General features: G+C 45.0%; 1 protein-coding gene across 4 annotated transcripts in view; it reads left to right on the forward strand.

Moving 5' to 3' along the window:
• The window catches only part of ARHGEF4 (Rho guanine nucleotide exchange factor 4), a 120,980-nt gene that overhangs the window by 69,358 nt on the left and 29,592 nt on the right, over positions 1–22,030 (forward strand). For 2 of the 4 annotated variants that reach the window (XM_050308575.1, XM_050308576.1), the window contains one exon: positions 4,479–4,618. In XM_050308575.1, the coding sequence (XP_050164532.1) occupies positions 4,479–4,618 (140 nt within the window). Of the gene's footprint in view, positions 1–4,478; positions 4,619–18,031; positions 18,577–18,736; positions 19,572–22,030 lie in introns of those variants that run through there. The other 2 variants (XM_050308578.1, XM_050308577.1) reach the window with 2 other exon arrangements.

Genomic DNA, 22,030 nt, shown 5'->3' on the forward strand with positions numbered 1-22,030 from the left:
GTCAATATAATGTGCTTTTAATAAACTATGAATGCTCTTGGCTTTTCAAGCTGTCCCTAATCATCAGGGATTCCTTACCCTAAAAGCTGTAAACTGTAAGTCAAATGAAAACAGATAAGCAGCATTTTGGGAAAACGCCTCTAGCCCGTTTTCCTTCAGTCCTGGGTGGGTCATTGTTCAGGCTTCTGACCCAGACATGTCTGGAGCTCCTCGCCAATCGGGAGCTGCTGGGGTTTATTCCAACTTTGACATAAACCTCTGTGACTTTGAGAGAGCTCTGTTCAAAGTCTCTGCTAGATCTGGGACTGTAGTGCCCAGCTCCTCAGAGGAAACTGTTCTAGAAATTTATTCTGTGCTTCTCCAGAGAGAGGGTGGGATTACTTTTCTTTAACTTTTTTTTGTTATTATAATTTTTTTTTGTGGAGGTAGGTATGTGGGGGGTTTGGGGGTTATTTTGGTTTGGTTTGTTGGTTTTTTTTTAAAAGCAACTTGTGTTCACTAATTCCTGACTCTTGGAATGTATGAAGCAGGCCCATCCTTTCAGAAAGGAGCACAAACATAACAGTGTCACCTGTAGAAGGTGACTCTGGTCTTAACTGAACTCTGGACTATGGTTAACACTTGTTTTCTGAGACCTTTAGCAGATTATCTAATCCCAGCTTCGTTTGGCTTCCCACCAGTTTGATGAACAACACAAAACCTCTTCTCTCTTCTTTCCCCTCCCTACCATCTCTGTTGGTCATGAAGATCGAGGCTGTCCCAGCATAGCTCAGATGTTTTGCTCTCCAGTGTCTTAGAGGCTTTATTATGGCTCCCAAGAGTAAAAATCCTACCGTGCAGGCAGCTGCCTTTGAATTATCCCAATTTACCTCTAAGCAGGATGCAGCTTCAGGCCCCTGCCTGGGGTGGCAATGGGTTGTACAGCTGTGGCTTGTCCCTCGCTGCAGGCACAGAGTGCTGTTCTGTGTGAAGCCACAGAGCTGGTAAAGGCTCCAGTGGCCTCCTGATGGGATGGAGAGCTCTGTAACTGTTCTTTTAGAGTTGCTTGGCACCACCTTTCAGCAAGGTGGGGTTACAAGCTGAGCCCCACCAGGACCCTTCCCACTGCTGCCTGCTCATACCTGCATCCCAAAGGTGTCAGGGTGAACCCAAATGCCTCCTTCTCCTGGACCATCTTGATCAAACTCCATTAAATTTGTGTCAAGCTCTTTAATTTTGTTTTTGTCACTGTCTTTGCATGTACCCTAAGTGCTGTCTGCTCAGGCACGTGGACTCAGACCACCTGGGCCAGGTACTGGTTTCAGTGCTGTGTTTTGTATGAGTTTTGCTGCTTCATACCTCAAGATATTTCCTGATGGAATTAGTTCTTGACACCTTATTATCTGTATGGATGCATAAAAGAGGGTTCCTGTGGCAGAACAGAGGTATAAAATATGAAGAAGTCTGCCTGAGCTAACTGATATATGGCTTTACTTTTTGACAGAACATTTTTCCTTGGTGTTGCCTGATTGCCAGGGACAGGTCAGACCAGTTGCAGAGGGACATGGAGAGGCCAGACTTGACTGTACCAGTGGATTTCAGTGTTAAACAGATGAACATTTGGCATGGGCAGGAATGAGGCATCAGGATCAGCTGCTGTGCAGTTTATTAGTAGCCTGTCCACCCAGTGCTGTGCTCTTGAGGAAGCTGATAGACTATTTCAGAAATCTCTTCTAACTTGTCTTTTGAGATTTTTGTATAGTGCTTGCTTCTCTTCTACTTGACCTAGTTTATGCTGTGCATGTTAAGTCAGTACCTATGTTAAAAGCCTTCATTCTCCTACTTCCTTGATGGTTTTCTAGTGCACTGGGTCACCATTCCAGACTACTGCTTTATTTATTTATTTCTCTGTGGTCATGTCTTCCATGTAAGCTGCTTCAGGACAAAATCTTATTTTTCACTAGTTTAATTCTTCCCTGCAGCATTAGTTAGTTTGGGAAAACGTGTAATGGCTTTCTCAGGCCACTCTTCCTCAAGGTTTGAGAGCTGCCTCTTGCCTGTGAACTGTGTTTTTGGGGCAGTGTGTCCATCAGGACTTTTCTGTCGGGGAAAACTAATCCTAAACACAGCAGCAGGTTTTGAGACAGCAGAGAATTGATGAGCTTGGTAAGATCAGAGAAGAAAAACAGATCTCTAGTAAAAGCAGGCACAGCTTTCAAGGCACTTAGTGGAGGTATAGAGCATTTTAAGTAACACAGATAAATATCTCCCTGGAGCTTTCGCTTTTTCATCTAAGCACAGACCCGAGAACAAATAGGAAAATGTGGGGGCAAAAAACCAAAAGCTTTAAAGATGTCAATGAACATTTTTCAAGCTGAAAATTACCGTAAGCAGTGAAAATAGCAAAAGATGCATAAGGCAAAAGTAATGAAGCCATGTGTGAAATAAGGGAAAAGAATGAGATCAGAAGGTTGCAAAGGAAGTTTTGAACTAAGTGACTGCTGACTTCCTTCTTATAAATGATTTATTTTTATTTGTTCTTGAAAAACATTTCTAATTTGTTTCTCTTGCTGCACTAACACACTCAAAGTTGTTCATTACTATCAGACAAACGTTTTTTAGACAGTGTATGAGCAAAAAGTGATACTCTAATGGTCTTTAAAAACATAAATTTAAGTGCAAACCATGGTAACTCTGCATGAAATTATAATATCAGTGACATTCCAGCTGGTTTTGAGTTTTATATTAATGGACTAGGTCTTAGCCCCAGAACTGCTTTATATGCAATCTATACTACTGGTACATATTCAGTACAGAACTTCTGTATAATAAATGATGTGATGTGTCAGAGCAAAGCTAGGAGAATGCTTCATTTTTTGGTGAAATGTCACTTTAAGTTGAATGGTTGGGTAGTTCCACACTTGCACAGAAAATTCTGCTTTAATCATAAGCTCATATTCACCTCCATGTCCTGAATTGCCATCAATAGTGAGTGGAGTTCCAGGTTTAGGCAGTTAATCCATCTTTGCTATGTTGTGTGTATTTACTGAGTTCAAAACATAAATAGGCAAGTATTTAGTTTAAAAATAGCTCATACTCATCATTTTGATGTCAAGTAACTGCACTGAACTGAGAGCTGCTACACTGAATTTACACCTCACTGTTATTAGGAGTAACCAGGTGGCACAGCCTTAGCAAACCACCCATGTACTGAAAGCTTTGATGAGCATGAGCTCTGCAGGTGTGGCTGTAACCTCTGACAGCAATTTATTCTGTATTACTGAGGAGCTTTGCTTTCAGGTAATAATAAGCTAATGAATCATTAGTCACTTTTTTTTTGGCCCACTGGCACAACTGGGTTCATGAGATGCACTTGCACTGTGGAATGAAATGAGGGCTCAAGAGCAGGTTTGTGTCTCCCCAGACTCAGACTGGTGCTTTTCCTATCCAAGCTCTACAAGGTCAAGCTCAAAGTGGTTTTTTCACCCGTTCTGCAGGTGAAAATTTTGAGTGTGACATGGTGTGTAACTTGGACAGAAAAGACTGTCCCCAGAGGGGCTGATAACAATGTCTGTTTTCACTTCATCTTCAATCTTTGTCATGGAAACTGTTGCCCCAACGGTTCCTAATCCAGATGAATGTCAGCAAATGTTTTCTTTAATCACTGACATTTTTCAGATTTTGAGAACAGAAAGTTTATGCTCAGTTACCTGTCCAGGGATGGGAAGAATGATTGGTCTACATAACACTGAAGGGTATTTGCTAATACCTTGAGGAGATTTCAGGAAAAAGTTCCTGGCAATAAAACAGATGAAGTGCCAAGGAGTATAAATGCCATAATTTTATTTCTCTCAGGTTTACACTTATATCTTGAGACTTCAATGCTTGTTCTAGCTACAGACTGTACACCCTCCGTTATCTGTAGCTTGTTCAGGGCTGTGCTGAGCAGAATGGCCCTCCTGTGGTAATAATGGATAATTCTGGAGCAAATACCCTTTAGGCAACAGAAATGCGGGAATATTTTTCCCAAAGGGTGAGAGTTTCTTTGGCCTGACGGGATTTGGTAAATCGTGATCATCAAGGTATGAGGTGGCAGACATGAGTTGGTTGCCTAGTCCAGTTTCCTGTCAACAACACATCAGTGTCCTGATGAAATCATATTCGTGCCATCATTGCCCTGTGCCTTTTTTCAGACCCTGCTTCCTTATTCTTACTTGATCTTTTCTTTGCAACACCCAGCAGTTGTTGAATTATTTTAAATCATACTCTCTGCTCTACAAAAAGACACAATCATTTGTGGTAACAAAACACGAATGGAGAAAAATGCTCAGGAACAACAGGGAATGCACAGGGCTGGAATTGTGCCCTGAAATTCCTGTATAGTTTCATTGTCTTTTCCCCCCTGTGCTGTGTTACAGTGCCCTAGTAAGCTCACATGGTGGGGCAGTGCTGCTGGGGACCTCGTGCCCCATACCAATGTGTCCCTGTTGCTGTTGCAGTGATCGCTGACGGGGCCCTGGATAAGACAGCTCTGACGGACGATGTGGGGAGCGAGGAGGACCTGTACGAGGATTTCCGGAGCTCCAACCACCGCTACGGCCACCCTGGGGGCGGCGGGGAGCAGCTGGCCATCAACGAGGTACGGTGCTGCTGGGGTTCCCGTGGGCAGGAGAAGGATGGAGGTTGGTTCTTGCTGTTAACCACCCGACAGGTCAACAGCCCAACTGGTAATGGCAAAGTGGATGGGGCTTCCAGTGCCATTTTCTGTGGGAACCACTCTGGGTAACCTTCCATCGAGGTGGTCTCCCTGAGGGAAAGCAGAGCCACAGGTCCTGAGCAGGCGACTCTGCTCTTGGGTGTTTCTGGATGAGAAGGTTTAAACCACTGATGAGCAGCCTGGCCAGGGCTGGTGTGACACTTGCAGTGTGGTGCACTGGAGGCATAAGGGAAATGTTGAAAAAAACCCTGGTCTATATTCTCCTTTATTGGTTGGTAAGAAGGGTGCAAAGTTTAACATAGGCTTAGTCTTCACTGCTTTTTCCTGTTCCCCAGTAAATTCACTCCAGGGATGTGAACAACCTACCTTTTTAGTTGCTGCTTTTAGCTATTTTCTTTTATAGTGTTGACAGTGATTAACTTGACATCAGCAATTTAAAAATGTGCTACTTGGTTTACCTGATGCAATGAGCAACATGCTAACAGGATCTAAGATTTTTTTTCTGCAAAAATAGCATTTTTTTTTCCCTTTTCATTAGAACTGGCAGCCCCTTATACACATAATGCTTTTTCAGTGAGGTGAATTTGCATTGAAAGAGTGGAGCATGTTCACCATGTGAGTGATCTCTTGCACTCCTACACCTTCTTTCTCTCTGTTACCTTTGCATGAGCTTCCCAGTATAAGAAGGCAAGAATAAAAAATAAATTATATTGTCTTGTTGCTAAACTACAACTGAAATTATGTGGACTGAGGCTCTGTGTATGTTTGATGCACCCAGTGATGATTCTGGGTGCAGCTTCTGGGGTCTGGAAAAAGTTCCAGAGAGCTGCACAGTGAGGATAACAGCTTTTCTTCAAAAACAGCAAAAGGAAATGCTCTTCCAGCAGTTTTCCAGCTCCTGGTGCTCAGAATCCCTGCCTACAGCCCTGGGTGCCTGGGGTAAGGAAGGGAGTTCCTTTATTTTTTTTTCCCCTGTTGCTCATATCTGTGGCAGAGCTTTTTGGTTTAACCTTTTTTCAAAGAAAATCTTCACAACTCTTTAAAATCAGGGAAAAAAATAAGCTTGTCGGTGGGTCTGTATATCCATCATGCATGTGGGATATAACATCACAGATATATCCCCACAGACAGCGGGTCTGTGCATCCATCATGCATGCTTTTCTCTTTCATTATTCTTTATTATTGAGAACAACTGTTTTTCTTTCTTTTCTTAAAAGTTCATATTATTAGAGTAAAATTCCATCACTTTTAATCAGGAAGGCAAATGGATGTGTCCAAAGCAGGTGTAATTTGTGTAATCTTTGAAGCATATGTGGGGTTTTGTTGGCCAGTTGACTGAAAGAAAAAAAGATTATTTTTGGCTTGTTCCCTAGAATCTTGCCTGTTCAGGAGCCAACAAAACTGTAAGAACAAACAGTACATTATTTACTTTGCTGACTGGTTCCTACGGGTAATTAATCCGTCACTTAACTTCAGTGAGCCTTAGCAAAGTGCTGCCTACACAATTGCTTCCCAGAACAAGAGATTACACTAAAACACAAAAACTCTGCAGCAAAATACTAAATCTGTGAGGCAGGAATTTTACAAGAACACGCATCTTAAGTGTTGGAATTGAAATATCTCAAATAGCTGGTAGCCAGACAGGCTTATCCTCATCTTCCCTGCTGGACCAAAAGTTGGGTATTGATTAGTCTTGAGTATTTTCTGTAGTGCTGGGAACAATGTGGGGTGAAGATTTCAGTGTTCAGTCATTCACTCACATCTTGAGTAGTCTTGTCTTTGTTTTATTGTACTCCAAGTTGCCTTTTATTGGTGGTGGATAAGGAAACTATGGTAACCACATTATTCTTAGCCTTCTTGGAAGAAACAGCTTTCAAACAAACAGAGAAGCTGAAATACATTTTTAAGGCATTTGGCAGACCAAGTGTTGTATTAAAAAACAAAGCACCCAACCACTGAGTTATAGTTCATTTTGGATCAAGAGAAAATGGTTATGAAATAAAAAAGAAATCTTTCATAAAAGCAATTTATTGGCAGGAAGACTAGAGGGATAAAAGAAAGCTGGGAAGGTTGTATAGAGCCCACCTAAGACGATCAGCATGAGAGTGTGTAAGAGCCAAGAAAAATCAATCAAAAAGTAATAATAAGGGTTTGGGATGAGAAAAGAGGCAGGGGAAGTAATTTTCTTGGGGCATCTGTTTGACATTCTTTCAAACACATTCTTGATGATTGTGAAAAGAGATTTTTGTGTTTAGATTGTCCTTAGTGGAGTTTACTTTGTGTTTGGTCCAGATAAAGACCCTATCCTCATGTTTTATTGCTTCCAAGGTAGCATGAGGTACAAATGCAGCAAGAGGAGAATCTATACTGCAAATACATTGTGACTCTGTCCTCCCAGTGCTGTATAAATGTTACATACAGAACAGAGACAGCTTCAAGCTTCATTAAATGTGTTATACATATTCTGAAGTTGAGCACATGAGGGATTAGGCACATGAAAAAGCCTGCCTGGCTCTCGAGGGACCGTGGTGATGATAAGCTGTGTAGTTTTCATTAAGTAATTGGCCTGGGTGAGGAAGCTTAGGCCTGTTTGCCTGGAATTGTCACACATGTACCGAGGGTTTGGGATGTCCTGCTGTGCAAAGGGCCCCACTGGCTCCGTGCTTTGGAAGAAAAGCCTCTGCAGTTCAACTCATGGAGAGTTTAGCCCCTTGCAGCCCTCCACGAACAGCACCATCCCATCTGGTGAAAGCAAAGCACCAAGGGTTTGGAAAATTACAGCAAGACTCCCCATTTTTTCCTTATCTCTTATGGCTCTATGCCTGATAAGTTTGGAATTTGGTATGTGAAGTCCCATTCCTGAGAAATGCACAACCCGTTGGCTTCAGCAGGCCAGGATTTTATCTAAGACATGCTTAAAGTGGCAATACTGGAGTGTGCTACAGATGTTTGTGCTCACCAGTGCTTGCTGACAAGACAGAATTAAGCTAATTGGTTCCAACATACACGTTTCTGATTTAAAGAGCAATTCCTACCGAAAAAACGTTCAGGAAGTGACACAAACAACACATCTGCCATGTACCAAGGGCAGTAGATATTGTAGCAGTACTCTCTCTGTCGTACTGAGTCTCTCAAGCATTATTCTTGTGCTAAACTCTTTGATCACATACTGAGAAGTTCTGAGCTCACCCAGTGCTCCTCCAAGCACAGTCAATTTTAAACAAGACAGAGTTGTGAACTGGGGAGGTTTTTTGGGTTTTTTGGGGGTTTTGTGTGTGTGTGTGTGTGTGTGTGTGGTTTTCTTTAACCCAAAAACCCAGCAAAACCAAACCCCCAAACTCATGAAATGTTAATACAGATGAACTCAGAACAACAGATTTTAATTGTGTTTAACATGAATAATATCCTTCATAGCCTTTTTCACTTCACTTATCTTCATTCTAATTAACAGAAATCTCTTGTGTACTATGTGTGGACAAACTTGGAAAGACAGAAACATTTTAAAACAGTGCCACAAAACATTGTCATTTCTTTTTTTTTTTTTTTCAAAATAGTATGGAATAGGCTGCAAAAGCTGTGGTCACAACAGATTTCCAGACTGGAAGCTTAATTAGAACCACTGATCATATGGAAGCAATATATAAGATCCCTGTGTAATCTGGGACATTTATTATCTTTTTTTTTTTTATCTTAATGTGAGTATATTGCTCTCCCAACTGATGCTGAAGCAAATAGAAACCAGTTAACAAACACCACCACCCCTCGCTGCGCTGGTCTTTCTTTTTCCGGGGGCTTAATTCCAGCTTTTGTGTCCTGCCTATTCCTACAGCCAAGCTTGACAACTGTGGTCCAGAAGCAGCAGATATGATTTATTTGCAGGATACTGTATGAAGCTCAGTACTGTCAAGGACAAGAAATAATGTTCCCCTGTGGACATAAATCTTTGCTGGATCCTACTGTTTGGTCCCAAGTGCTTGCGTAACTTTGTGTAGGGCTCAGATGGGAATGTTCAGGATATGCAGTCAGAATTGTAACTTCTTTTAATGTCTGATGGATTTAGTTTGTACAGTTTTCTGGTCTGCAAACTTCCAAGGTTGTTTCAGAGGGCTTTTTGCAATGGATTTAAAGCAAATTGGTACATTCAAATAGTCTATGGCAATTACATCTCATCAAACACCCGGATCAGGAAATAAGTGGTCCCAGGAGTTGCCAGAGCCATATTTCTGCTTTCTACCATGGGCAGCTGGGGCTGCTCTGAGACACTTTCTCATGTCCTTGTTAGCACTGGGACATGGCCATCCCCTGCTTGTTCTTACTCACCTGTGGGAGGTGAGGGTAAATAGCTCCCATTCCACGTGTATGGTCTGCAGCACACACACCACCAGCAGGAGTTCAATCCACACTGAAGCATTTCCATAAAATATATTATGTTTTGCCTGACCCATGTTTCCTCTAAATATCCCAATTAATCTGATACTCATTAGGAACAAACAATTAGTTCTTAGTTCTTGGGGCTGTCAGAGTTCTAATCCCAAACAAAAACATGGAGGTGCGTCGGTGGAAGGAGTACTGCAGGTGTGGAAGGGTTGTGGGCTCGGTCTCTGAGGGGACTTAACTCCTTGCAGGAGCCAAACTGAAGCAGCAGAACAGGAGTTGTAGGCTCTGTGTTTCCCCTCTTTGTGGGCACGGGTGTGTCCACACGCACATACAGACACGTTCAAAGAGGGGAAGGTGCTGCCCAAACTTTCATCTTCGGCCATAAAACAGACCCAGATACGTCACTCGAAGGAAATGACTAGAGACAGTGTGATGGCTTTGGAGTTCTCACATCAGCCCTGCCAGCTGCTAAATTGTAGAGACTAACAGCTTCTGTTAACGCTTGTTAATGATAATGTGAGGATGAGGGGACTCTCAACAAAATGTCTGTTGTTTGCCGGCATTAAATGTGTTCCCAGTTACTGGGGTGTGGAAGGGGCTTGGCTCCACAAACAGTATTCCCCTTGGAGAAAAAAATGATCCAACAATGTTTTAACTTCAGAAGTTACTTCTGCCAAGTCATCTCAAAGTCTGCCTATATTTTATCCAGTGTATCCATGGGTTCCCAGAACTCTGTCTGATGCTTCCCACTGCTTAAAGGAAACATGGTGTGTTTACTGATGCTGCTCACAACAGGTGGTTGTCTCTTTACGGTGTAGGCTGAAACCGAGTTTCAGTACTTTGGCATCCCATTGAAAGGGCTCTTTTAACCCCTGGTAGTGGCATTGCATCCTGCAGGGATAAGGGTTACATTGCAGAAGGTCTTGGCTTCCTGCCTGTCACTTCTAGCACATGAGAGTCACCTACCATGGCGTCACTGAGACCTTCAAATCCTTGCACTTGAGATAGTGTGGCAGGCAGGCACTAACCCTCCAGGGTCCTCAGGGCTCTCACATGCACCTCATCAGGTTCTGTGCAAGGACATCCAAGGAAATGTGCAGGTGAAGGGCAGTGATTTCACCATTCATGTGTAAAATGGGAGCCTTTCAAACCTGCCCTCTAATGCAAAGAAGGGATTCACCCTGTCCTCAGAAGCTCCTTGTTTGACTTGTAGGTTTCGTACCTAACTCTCTGCCTCTGTTTTATGGGAGGAAGAGCACTAGAAGCACTATTTGCAATATTTGCACTCCTATGAAGATTTTACTTCAGAAGCATTGCATAAATTAAACTGCAGTTATCCCTGCTTGGAAGGGGAGTCTGATGATGTGCAAAGACAAGTCTGTTTTTCAGAATCTTGATGTTCCAATTTACTTCTGCCAATGCCTTTGTTTTAAAAATAGGGTTTGGGATGTCCACGCCCCAGTCTGCCAGTTCAAGAAACACCTGTGATGGATAACAGTGCAATAACAAAGGGGATATTGCAGTATGAAGATTTACAGAGAGAAGGGGATAAAGAAAGAATGTGACAGAGTAGGAATGCTGGGTAAATGTTAGTTTAGAGGTTATTTCAGATTTAAGTGTTTGCATAGAGACAGAGGAGTGAATATATCTGGGTTTATACCATACTTGTACTTCAGGTTCCTCTCAGCATGGTTTGGATATCATAACATTTTTTGGATTTGTTCTCCTCTCTCCAAACCCTGATTTAGAGCAGCTCCTCTCTGCAAAGTTTTCTTTTTTTCCTAATCCTCAGAAGACATTTCACCCCTGTGGTGGAAAAATAAAATCCCTCCTGACTCTTCTGGTCCTTCAAAAAGCACTGTTAATCCTCTAAAGATCCTCCCCACCAACTTCAGCCCTGTCTTGTGACCGAGGCCCCTTGTCCTACGCTTGGTAAACTGGGGACAGAGTTACCATCAAGTTCATCTGTGGCTTAATACAGTGAAGGCATTGTCATATTCCCTGCAGTTTTATCTTATCACTCTGATAAAAGCAGCATGACTGTGGGAGCTGTAGAGGGAAGAAAGATCAAGAAGAACAATGAAGCTTCTGAAGAGCCAGCCCTGCTTCTCCTGAGGCTCATGGAAAGACTCCCCTTCCTTCTGGGGCACTCGGGGCCAGTCCTCGGTGCCCTCGGCATGCCCTGGGAGAGCCCCTGTTCCAGGCAGGTCAGGCATATCCTGCTCCTTGCAGCAGAATGAGCTGAGGTTACTTGCATTAACACACACACACTCCCACCCCCACACGGGAGCTCCACGGGCAGGGGAACAGAGCAGCCTTTGTGCCCGTGCCTGGCACACCTCCATGTGCCATGCATTTGTCAGGGGCTCTGTGTGGAGCTGTGCAGTGATCAGGGCCTCAGAGGACAGCAGTGGAGCTGTGCTGCTCTGCAGCACTTGAACATCAGGTTCAGCTTCTCTCTTGAAGGTTGGGATTGCAGGGAACAGTGACCTAGGAAGGTGTTGATGGGGGTTATTTTTTTTTTTCCAGTCGTACTTCTAACTGGTTTTATCTATGATCTTTAAAGATGATCCTGCTTCTGGCTGTTCCACTGACTTGCCACTGGCAAGTCTTCATGTCAACAGGTTTTATGAAATGACAGCAGGATGTGTGAGCTACCTACTATGGACCAAGTGTCCTGTTTTTTTGCACATTCCTCTGTCTCTAATGGATGCTTTGTTAATAAAGCAGTGGGGCACCTTGTTCACTTACTGTTGGGAAAATCAGATTCCCATCCTTGTTGCCTTCTTGATCATCTTTAACAGCCACTTACCAAGTTTGCTTCTGAGCTGTAGCTTAAATTGTCATTAATTTCTTGGTCCACGGGGCAGCTTTCAGAGAACAGCCCACCAAGATTCATTCTGGAGGGTGCATTGCTCTTCTGCATTTTTCCAGCCTGCTGGATAAAAATGAGAGGTATCAGGGAAAACATGGCTTCGGGAGGCTGCTTGACCGTGTAAAATTTCTGCCCTGCTTTTCTGTCATGTAAGACATAGGAACGTTCAGCCTGTTTCTTATAAACAACTTGTGTGTGTTTTACCCTCTTACAGCTTTTCTTATTCTCATACTCCATGGAGCTTACTGTCCTCCCCAGCCCTCCTCTGTGGCTCCCTTAGTTGCATCAGGAGGCAATGAAGGAACACTCCTAAATGAACATTACTACAAGCCAACTTGGAAGAACTTTAGAGATCTGTTGCTCCAGTCTTGTACTGAAAAGATACATTTTCCTAGGCCATTGTATGGACTGTGCCAGCCTGTCTTTGCTTCTCTCTGCTTGTTCCTTGCTCTACCACGTCTATCACAACATGCTTGGTTTTGTTTCCCAGGCCATTCCTGCCCGTATCGCTCCCCTGTCATCTGTCATTCAACACTGAGAGAGAATTTTCCACCTTGAGTCAACCCCCACGGCAGGCCCAGCTGTGTTCCATCCTGGAACATCCCACGTGTGTGATGCTGGAGGCTCCCTGGCCTCGGCTCACAGGAGCACGTGGGGTGTGTTGTGCCAGCACGTGGCTCACGGCACCAACGCGTTCCTCTGGCACCGGAGCTCCAGGCCAGGATAATACTTCCCAGATGCCTCGAACATGTTAGTAGTTATTGCTGCTGCTCTTGAAAATAAAACTTGCTTTAGGAGCATTTTGAAGATTTTCTAGCTTTAGTAGAGTCTGAACTAGTTGCTAAGCAGATTGTGAGGTTTGGTTTTTTTCTTCTAATTAATTATAGTCAGAGGTGGCCAATCTAAATGGCTGCTTTTCTTGCGGTGTCCCAGCGTGCCCATGCCTTAATCTCTGCACTGCCCCAGGAAACGGTCAGGCCAATTTTCTTTCCATTGATAATTATCTCGTGAATCTCAGTACTCCAGCACGAGAACAGCTCGCAACGTTTTGGCAGGATGACATGAGTAATCTGTCCAGGGAAGTACTGGCTGTAAAAGCTGTGTGGGCTTGAACCATGCAGTACGAGCTGGGAGAAGATGCAGTGGGAGTAACTGTGCTCTAGTAACACAGTGTTACACACTGTAAAAATTCAAAGCGAACTGTGGGTCTCTGACAGATTGTTTTCCATTTTAGAAATGCACGATCGTATGCAGCTGAAGAAGTTGTACTTGTTCTGGTATTCTCTGGCCATGGCTCAGTAGGAATGACATCCTTTTGGAAGGTGTTAGCTGCAGTTGTTACTGAGAATTAATTCATTGCACAGCAGGCTTGATAGTTGCTACATTTGGATCTGGATAAAGTGTGAGAGTGGGATATTTGGGAGTTCAGGAAACTTGGTTTCCATGGATTGATCTGCAGGTAGCAATGCTCTCCCCTCTCACTATTTCATTGTCATTCTTTTCTTGTTTTCAGTTGCTGAGCTGAAAACTGAGTAGAAATTTGTCCATTGAACATCCACTCAGCCTGGATTCTTTTTTTGAAAGATGCATTTGAAGTGGTTTGTCACCCCAGTGTTATTAGATAGAAGTATTTTTATCACCCAATTAAAAAAAAATAAAAATCAATAGAAGCTTCTTCCCCAAGAAGCTGTGCAACAGCTGTTTTATGAAAAGAGCAGGAATAGTTTGGTTATTTTTGTGTCAAAGCAAGGTTAAAAGGAGAAAAGCCCCAGTCATACAGACCCAGGTGAAATCAGTTACTCTGACTGCCAAACTGTTGAAGGTTTTTGCATGCACTGAACATGTTCTCTTCCTCTGTAGTTCTTTATGCTCAGCATCCGAACATCCAGCAATGCCAGCCAGAGGGACAGGGAAGTTCATGTTTGTGTCTGAGGCTTCACTGGTGCAAAAATAGAGTGTAATACTGCCTCAGGAGGCATCCTACTTAGCAACACCTTTGGAAAACTTGTAAAGAAGTTCACATTTGTGTGCTGTGTTTGCATGGCATGCAGAGCTCTGCTGCACAGAGCCAGTAAACAGCACGGAGCTGCTGCCTGGTTTGTCCATGTGCTCTGCCCTGAGCAGGCAATGAGGCAGCATAGCTGGGGCACAGAGTACCTGTCTGTGTGTCAGATGGGCCCCATCCAGGCTCAGTTCTGGCACTTCTGCCTCTGTTGCTTGTTAATATTTTGATATATTTTTCACCTTGTTGGAGAGAAGGCATTGATAAATGACCCAGCAAGAGTGTTCTTTTTTTCCTCTATGGGTTTTTAGAACAGTGTTTATTTGTGCCTACAATACTAATTCTTCCTTGGCTTTAAGAGGAGTTGAACTGTGTTGTGTCTTGTACTTGTAGCAAGCACATCCGTGTTTGTGATAAGTCAAGGATAGGGAGTCCTGGAAGTGTGCTCCAGCATGGTAGGCAGTGTGCTACTGGGAGCCTTGCTTTCCAAGTTTGCTCTCTTGAGAGAGGGGAAAGGTGCTGCTGGCAGCGTTGGTGCCCTTGTATGACTGCCCTTGGTGCCCCTGCTCTGGGACATGGGCTCTTTGCCTTCCCAGCATGATGGGAACTTCACTGCTTGTCTCCTCAGTTATTTATTTGCCTGTTCTACTGACACACCTGTGCTTCCTATTACAGTTATTATTTTTTCACATTTATGCACATCTGCCTTTCAATTCCCAGTTCAGCTGCAGAGTATTGAAATGCTCTTTTCACTGGCCAGCAGTGGGTTTGTCTGTACACTCCTGGCCTCCTAAAACTGGCAACTAAACCAGTCTTCAAAAGCTTAGGCCTCCTTTGGTGCACATACAAGCACAGAGATGAGTAAGGACTGGGCAATATTTAGTATCATTTTGATGAAAAGTGAAGGCTTGTCTTTCTGTTTTTACTTTATCTAGTATTAGACTGGGAGAATATCTCATTCTCTGAAGGCTTGGTCACTGGCAATCTTCTGGGACTGCAGCTTGGCTTTGTGTGTGCCCAGGCCTTCGAGGCTGTGCTGTGCTCGCCCCTTCTCTGTTGGAGTGGCAGCTTTATTCCCCTGGTGCAGTCCTGGCTGAGGATGGCTCTTAGAGGAATAATTGGAAGGAAATTATTACAATTGCAAATTAGATTCCAGTGGAGATTGTGCAACAATTATTTGAAATATGCTCCCTCAGTGACAGTTATACAAAGTAAGTCCCACTGTATTACAAGCCACGAGGTAAAACTTTCAGCTATTTCACCTCTTGCTGATGCCACCTACCACAGAAGCATATCTGATCAGTGAGGAATAAGAATGAGGCTTTATTTCCACCGTGGAAAGATGCCATGTGGTGTTTAGAGAGCGCAGCAGGAGCTGGAGAGCCCCCCCCTGCAAACACTTTGAGTTACCATGGAAGTAACTCCCACGTGCGCAGTCTGTGCCAAGGACCCTGTGAGGGGTTTCACTGCGTGGGGGTGGAAACAAAAGCCAGGTCACAGCTAGAGTCACTCTGCAGCTTTTGTCCTTGTCAAGAGCACTTTCAATTCACTGTGGGGTCAGAAGGGTGATTGCAACTTAACATTAATTGTGCAATTCTACAAGATGTACACAAGGTAAACATGTTATTTGTGCCCGGGCAGTGTAGTGCAGGAAGGCACTTGGGGCTGCACATCAGAAGAGTAAAGGAACGTAGGTGTGGCTTAGACTGTTTCTGAGAGACAACAAAATTAGATGAACATGTACCCTCCATTACTATTTTGTTTCTTTTTTTTTTTTTTTTTCCCTGCAATTTAATCTTGATACCAGTTTCCCCTGAATTTCTCCTTCCAGGCAGGCTCAGAGCAGTGTCCAAGAAGTGAACTACTTTCCCCTTTCAGGTGTCTTTACAGATATTCAGGCAAACTTTCTGTGCTTTCACCTTCAAATGCTCAAGCATGTTCGTAAGTGGCAAAGATTTTAGGAAACTATTGGAGATCACTGTGGATTTTAGAAACTTCTGTGACACCAACAGTGTAGCTCTGTCTTGTTGAATCACTGGAGTTTATTTATTTTCAGTGTAACTAAGCCTAGAGAAGGTAGTAGTTTTTATGCAGCTTTCAGAGCAGGTGTGATCATGCTTCCCATCCGCCATGATTAGGTTCTCCTGAATATCCATATCCCTGCCAAATACTGCTCAGTGGCTTATGTCCAAACTCAGTCAGTCATGAAAAGCCTTCAAAGCCAGACAAGATTTGCAGAATGCCCAGGAGTTGAACAGTGCAATGATGTGAGTCAACCGTGGACCTGAGGAACGTTCATTAAATGGAAGCCTGCAAGCTTAGGGATGGGACTGTTATGCCGTGGTGCATTTGGCAGGGAGAAATAGTTTTTCAAAGCCATTAAGCAAATGCAGGCCAAAAACTCAAACACCCGTGAGCTTGAGCAGCTTGTGGATCCCAGTAGTTTGCAGTGTATGTGAAGGGTTTTTTACCAGGTCCTGAAGCTGCACTGAGAGCACAAGCTCTTGTCCTACACATTATTCTCCAAGTTCCATGTTTAAGCTAGAGACAACGAGATTTGCAGGATCTTTACGTGCAGAAACTGGCATAATTCTAGATTTGATTTTATGATGCCTAGAAAGACAGCTATCTTAAACAGTGCAGAAGCATAAGGAGACAGTGAAAGTTTTGACTGCTTAGCCCTCTCTCTATAGCCCCTGCTGAGGTTAGCACAATTTGGAAAAAAACTCCAAAATCAAAGAAAAGACCAGTACCCATAACTCTTAAAACATTTCCCCTTTTAAATCTCTCACCTGCTGTGTTCCAGGATACCTACAGGAGATGTACAGATCTCCAAGAAACATTATGAGCATTGATGTGCTAACACCTGAAAAAAGGCAGCTTTTTTTAGTGCATTCTCTGTACTGTGAGAGCAGCTGAGAGCGTTCTGTCTGTACCCACATCGTGTGGCTGCTCCCTCACTTCCCTTCCCAGAGACGGGTGCTGCCATAGGTGTTTAGGGGGAGAACAATGTTTGTGTCTATATAGACACATGTTGGGTTTGGGGATTTTTTTTTTCCCCCATGTTTGAAACTGTTGTGTAAAGTGCAGAGTCATCCTCTTGGATAATTCCATCCTCCATGGAGCATCTGCAACTCCATGCATTATCTGCACTATTGTCTAGCCCCTAACTCCAAGTGCTGCATGGCTGGATTCAGATTTCTCAGTTTCAGAGGGGGGAATGTGTGGGGTAAGCACTCGAGAACTGGAAGATGTGAAATTGCCTCCTGTCAGTTAAGGACTTAAATATGGTGTCATTTTCCTCTTCTGGGGAGTGCTATCGCTGCTGGCTTTTGAGTAAGAGGTGGGCTCTGCCTTGCTGGCTAGAGGAAAGAAAAAGGCTGTAGTCAAAGAGCTCTCCAAGGTCTATCCCTGCCTTTCCTTTTCATCCTGCTCCTGATCTGACCCGGGTGGGAGCTTAGTTAGCTGGGGCACCTTGAGTGCTCCCCAGCCAGATTGATGCTTGGGGAACTTTGCAGTCCAGCAGCAAAAGTCAAGTTCACAAAAGGGCTCTGTAGAGCTGAATAGAGGTTTTCTGGTTGCAGAGATTTGAGGTTTCAGTGACTCAGGCCCACGGAGGCGTTGGCAGAGTGAGCCAAGTCCTTTAGACATTCTGGCTCCAGGATCCTGCCAGGAAGTGGATGGTGGAGTCCAACAGGAGCCGCTTCTCCCGGGCCCCCGGTCACAGGGCTGCACCTCCGTTCTCCTGCAAACACCCCGCACCTGTTGCTCCCTCAGGTGTGTGGGAAACCGTGTGTGCCCTCGCCGAGCCCGGCCCTCTCCCACGGCCGGCTCTTCCCAGCCCCACCCGGAGCTGGGGATTTGCTTCTGGCAGGGCTGGTCTCTCTATTGCTGGCACATCTTAGTGCGGGTGGAAGGATTTAAAAAAGCAGCCGCCTAATCCAGTGCTGACCCTCCTTAAGAGCCTCCCCTGCACACCCCAGGGCTGCGCTCCGCGTTGCTAAGGCCTCGTGTATCCTGGAGACGGCGCCCAGCAAATAGCGGAGCCGCTCTCTGGAAAGCCAATATCGCAGCCGGATTGCAGTGCTCCGGCACGCTCCGCGTCCTGCCAGAAGGAATCCAGTGTCTTCCTGCTGCCAGAGCCATGGCGACGGCTCCCTCGGCAGGGATGGATGCGCTGACCGACTCCCCCTGAGCTAAGGGGGCGTTTGGCACATGTGCTGTGCGGGACCAGCAATGGCCGTGCCGAGCCCTTCAGACTTCTGCCTCTGAGAGCTGCAGGCAGCTTTTGTTCACAGCCCTCTGCCCCATCCGTGCCCCCGGCTGTACAGCAGGCACTTAAGCTTTTCTGGTTGGTTTTTGGTTTTGGTTTTGGTTTTTTTTTTCCTGGGGGCTGAAGCCATGGCAAAGGTCCCCGACCGAAGCAGACACAAATGGAGTGCGCTTCACACTTTCCTCCGCTGCAACATGAACCCGGAGACACAGCGGGTAGTGGTCTTTGTCATCCTGCTCTTCCTCATCATCGTCAACGTGGTGCTGATGTTTCTTTTGGCATTTCACTGAAGGAGGACTGCCGGTAGTGGTGTGGTGCATGGGGGTTTCCACGACTGGGCAACAAATCAGCAGGTCAGCTTGTCGTTGTCTGCCTCTGGTCTGCTTGTCTGCTGTTACGGTAACTGTGTGTCTCAGAGTAACCTTCCTTGTTTTTTAATCATCACCCCCTTCCCCACCCTGCTCCCCTCACTCTCCTGCTGTCATCACTTGTGCCTTGCGGTTTGGATCACAGTTAAACAAGAGAAAGGGAAAGAGGTAACGGAGACAACCTGCTTAATCGTACCCCTGGCACTAACCAGCCTTGATTCCTTACGATGACGATACTGTGCCTGTACGTAGCACTTCCCAGCCCTGGAGAAGCCCAAAGTGCCGCTGCTTTGTTTGCAGAGGGACAGTTATCCTATAAGGAGCCCTTACACAAGGACCTGCTACATGTAAACACCTGCTGTAAAAAGCTGAAGCCTGTAATGCCTCTGTTGCTCTGTCACTGTGAACACTGTGCTGTGCAGTGGCCTGAGTAATGCCCAATTAGCCAAAGAGATTGATTAATAGAGTTCATCAGGAATTCTGGCTGAATAAACACTGCAGCAGTGTGGAAGGAGTGTTTTGTTGGCTTTAATCCCATTTCCTTTATTATACCTCAGTGCTTATCAGCTCTGTGTATCAAGATGGCTGGCACAGCCACAGCACAGGACACTGCTTGCAGGCCACTCGTTTCTCACAGGCCAGTGGCAGCCGTGCCCGGCGGGGGAGCGACTCAAGGACCACTCTTGTAGGCTGTGAGGAGGGAAGGGCAGCAAAGCAGCGTGTCCCCTCTGGGCCTGCTCACCTTCCATGATGTGTGACCAGCAGCCCTGTCCAGCACAGCACTTCCAGACTTGGCATTGGCACCTCAATGGAGCAACCCTCTACTTGATGGCACTGAAGGAGACCAATTCCCAGAGGAAGACAGACTGGAAAGGAAACCACGGTGCACTATTCTTAATGATGCTGCTTGCATTTGTGCTGGAGACTGCAAAACATTCAAGCCTTTAAAATTCAGCAAGATCCTTCATTTTGTGTGTTAGGTAATCTGCAGTTTAACTACAGCTTTCATGAGGGCAGTGCATTTGCTGGCTAATGGTTGAAGCTACTGCAGTCCTTTCAGACCTGAATATTTATGGCTCCTGGAGTCTGGTCTGGTGTTGAGAAAGGCTAGATGGTGATGTTGTCTCTGTCATCATGAGTGATGTACTCTGTACCAGTTATTGATGTGATTGTGTAATACATTAGTGTTGTCAAAACCACATCACTTTAGCACACAAAAATATGGAATCTGTACTTGCTGAGCTCTTTTCTGTTACACCTGAGCTACAGAGCATCCTTTTCCCTAAGAGAGGAGACTCTCCTGCAGTGCTGGGTGTGGGGCAGCTGTAGGCCCCAGCTCCCAGCAGTTCTCTGAGAATCTCTTACCTACATGAACAGTTTTGAATTATTAAAAACCTCAAACTATTAACTATATTATCTAGACATTGTGATAAATAGCCACTGGAACCATCCAGTCTACGTTGTTTTCTGAAGTTACCATTAAACAAAACCAAAACCAAAGCTGTAGCACACAACACTGGCTTTCAACAAACAAATCTGATTTCTCTCACCTCTAAACTTTACCTGTGGTCTTAGTTACAGCTGGAACCAGAACTTAATGGCATAAGGTGGAAAAAAAAGATTGTTTATTGGAAAGGACAAGTGAACGATGGGAATGTATACCTCAGTCTTCAAGTGACAGATGAGGGACCAAAGTGTGGCTTTGGGGTCGTAGGTTTCAGTGACAGAAAGCTTTTGGCTGCTGCTTGTGAGGGCAGATCTTGCATAAGATTTGAGCAGGCTCTGAAAGTGCTTGAGGTTCAGAAGCTCTTGCCCCTTGTCTAATGGGAGCATTAACAGGCCTCAGCATCGTGGCAGCCCCTGCACTGTGTTTGGATTGTCAGTTGTTGCTGTCTTGCCTATTCCATATCTTGAAATAGTGCAAAAAAATCTGATGTTAGATGAGAACTGCAGTTACTCACAGGGCCTGCACACACACACAGAGCTCTGAGGAGCATCTGGTAGATTGGCTCCATTCATAATCCCAGTGTTTGGCTCAACATGTAGGAGCCATGTGGGGCAGCTGGTAAGCTGAGCACAAATGTCTGCCAGCCCAGACTGATCCTAGATCACAAAGTGACTCATGTTCTTGTTTAGCTCAGTGCCATGTCACTGAAGTGCTCCTTGGGTGGCTTTTGTCACTGAACTGCAGACTGTAGCTCCCTGTTTCGCTCTGCATAAGAAGGTACTTTGGGGAAGTTCTCCAGAAACTTCTTTTTATTTAGTGTTCCACAGAATTGATTAGCTGAAGCTGATCTTGGTGATGAAGTCGTTCACCCCCTGCTGCCTGCTCTGTTTGGGGACACCCTGTTCCTGCCAGTCACTGAAGGGCTCTGCTGGTTTGGAAGGGACTGAATACCAAACCTGATGAATACCAAACCCTGTCCCAGGGCAGGCACAGCTCCCACAACACTGCAACCTCCTCCTCCCCTTCTCCCTCTGGTCCGCTTTTACCACACCTACATGACACCTGTTACAGTGTCCTTGTTCCCAAAAAACTCCCTCTGCTCTGCCCAGCTGCAGGGGTTGTGTCTGTGGGAGCCAGAGCCGTTTGCCTTTGCTGCTGTGACACATCAAAGCTTGTGCAGCAGCAGCCAGTGCATGTAATGGGAGTGGGAGGAGTGTCCTGTAACAGCTGATCCAGCACTCCAAAATGCTCACTGCTGATACTGGAAAGAAAATGGAAGGCTCGAGAATGATGTGAGTTTGATGCTTCTGAGGTACAGAGCTGCCACACTGCTTCCTGCAGGGCCACTCTCCTCTCTGGAAAGTGTTGTAGTTGTTGATGGAAAGGGCTGGAGCCTTCCCCAGCTGCCTGCTGCTAGAGAACTAAAGCAAAGAACTGTTTTCTTCAAGGTCTGTGGGGAGTCCAGGACAGTGAGGAAGAAAAGTATGTTACAGGAAAAATTATGGGACCTCTGGTGAAATTGCCTCCCCCTTCCCTGCTTGGGGCAATTTGCATCAGACCTACTTAGGGCTATTTCACCAGATTGCTCATACCAGAACAGTTGGGAGCAAAACTGGTAGGATTGTTCTTGCATTTAAGAATTCTGAGCAGAAAAATAGCAAGATTACAGAGTACCCTTTGGAAACATGAGTTACAACACTGCCTGCCACAGGTGTTAATGCTGGTTGCTAAGATCCTGGGAATACTTTTCCTCTTGATATGTAATGTTGGGTGAATTTTAATTTGCTATTTCTAAGACTTGTCTAGGTTCTTGATACATGACTTTTCCTGAAGTATCTGTGTCGAGTCTTGTTATGGGGAACCCAGTGTTTGTCCCCATCCTGAGCTTCCCCTACTGCTGTACACATTCAGCTGGAAGCTGCAGATGATGTGTAAGTGTTAATCAGGCTGATATTAGTTTTGACTCATTCAAGCCTGCCTCACATCTTGGCT

Source organism: Myiozetetes cayanensis, unplaced genomic scaffold (assembly GCF_022539395.1).
Source record: "Myiozetetes cayanensis isolate MyiCay16 unplaced genomic scaffold, myiCay2020 scf13, whole genome shotgun sequence".
NCBI classification, from domain to species: domain Eukaryota; kingdom Metazoa; phylum Chordata; class Aves; order Passeriformes; family Tyrannidae; genus Myiozetetes; species Myiozetetes cayanensis.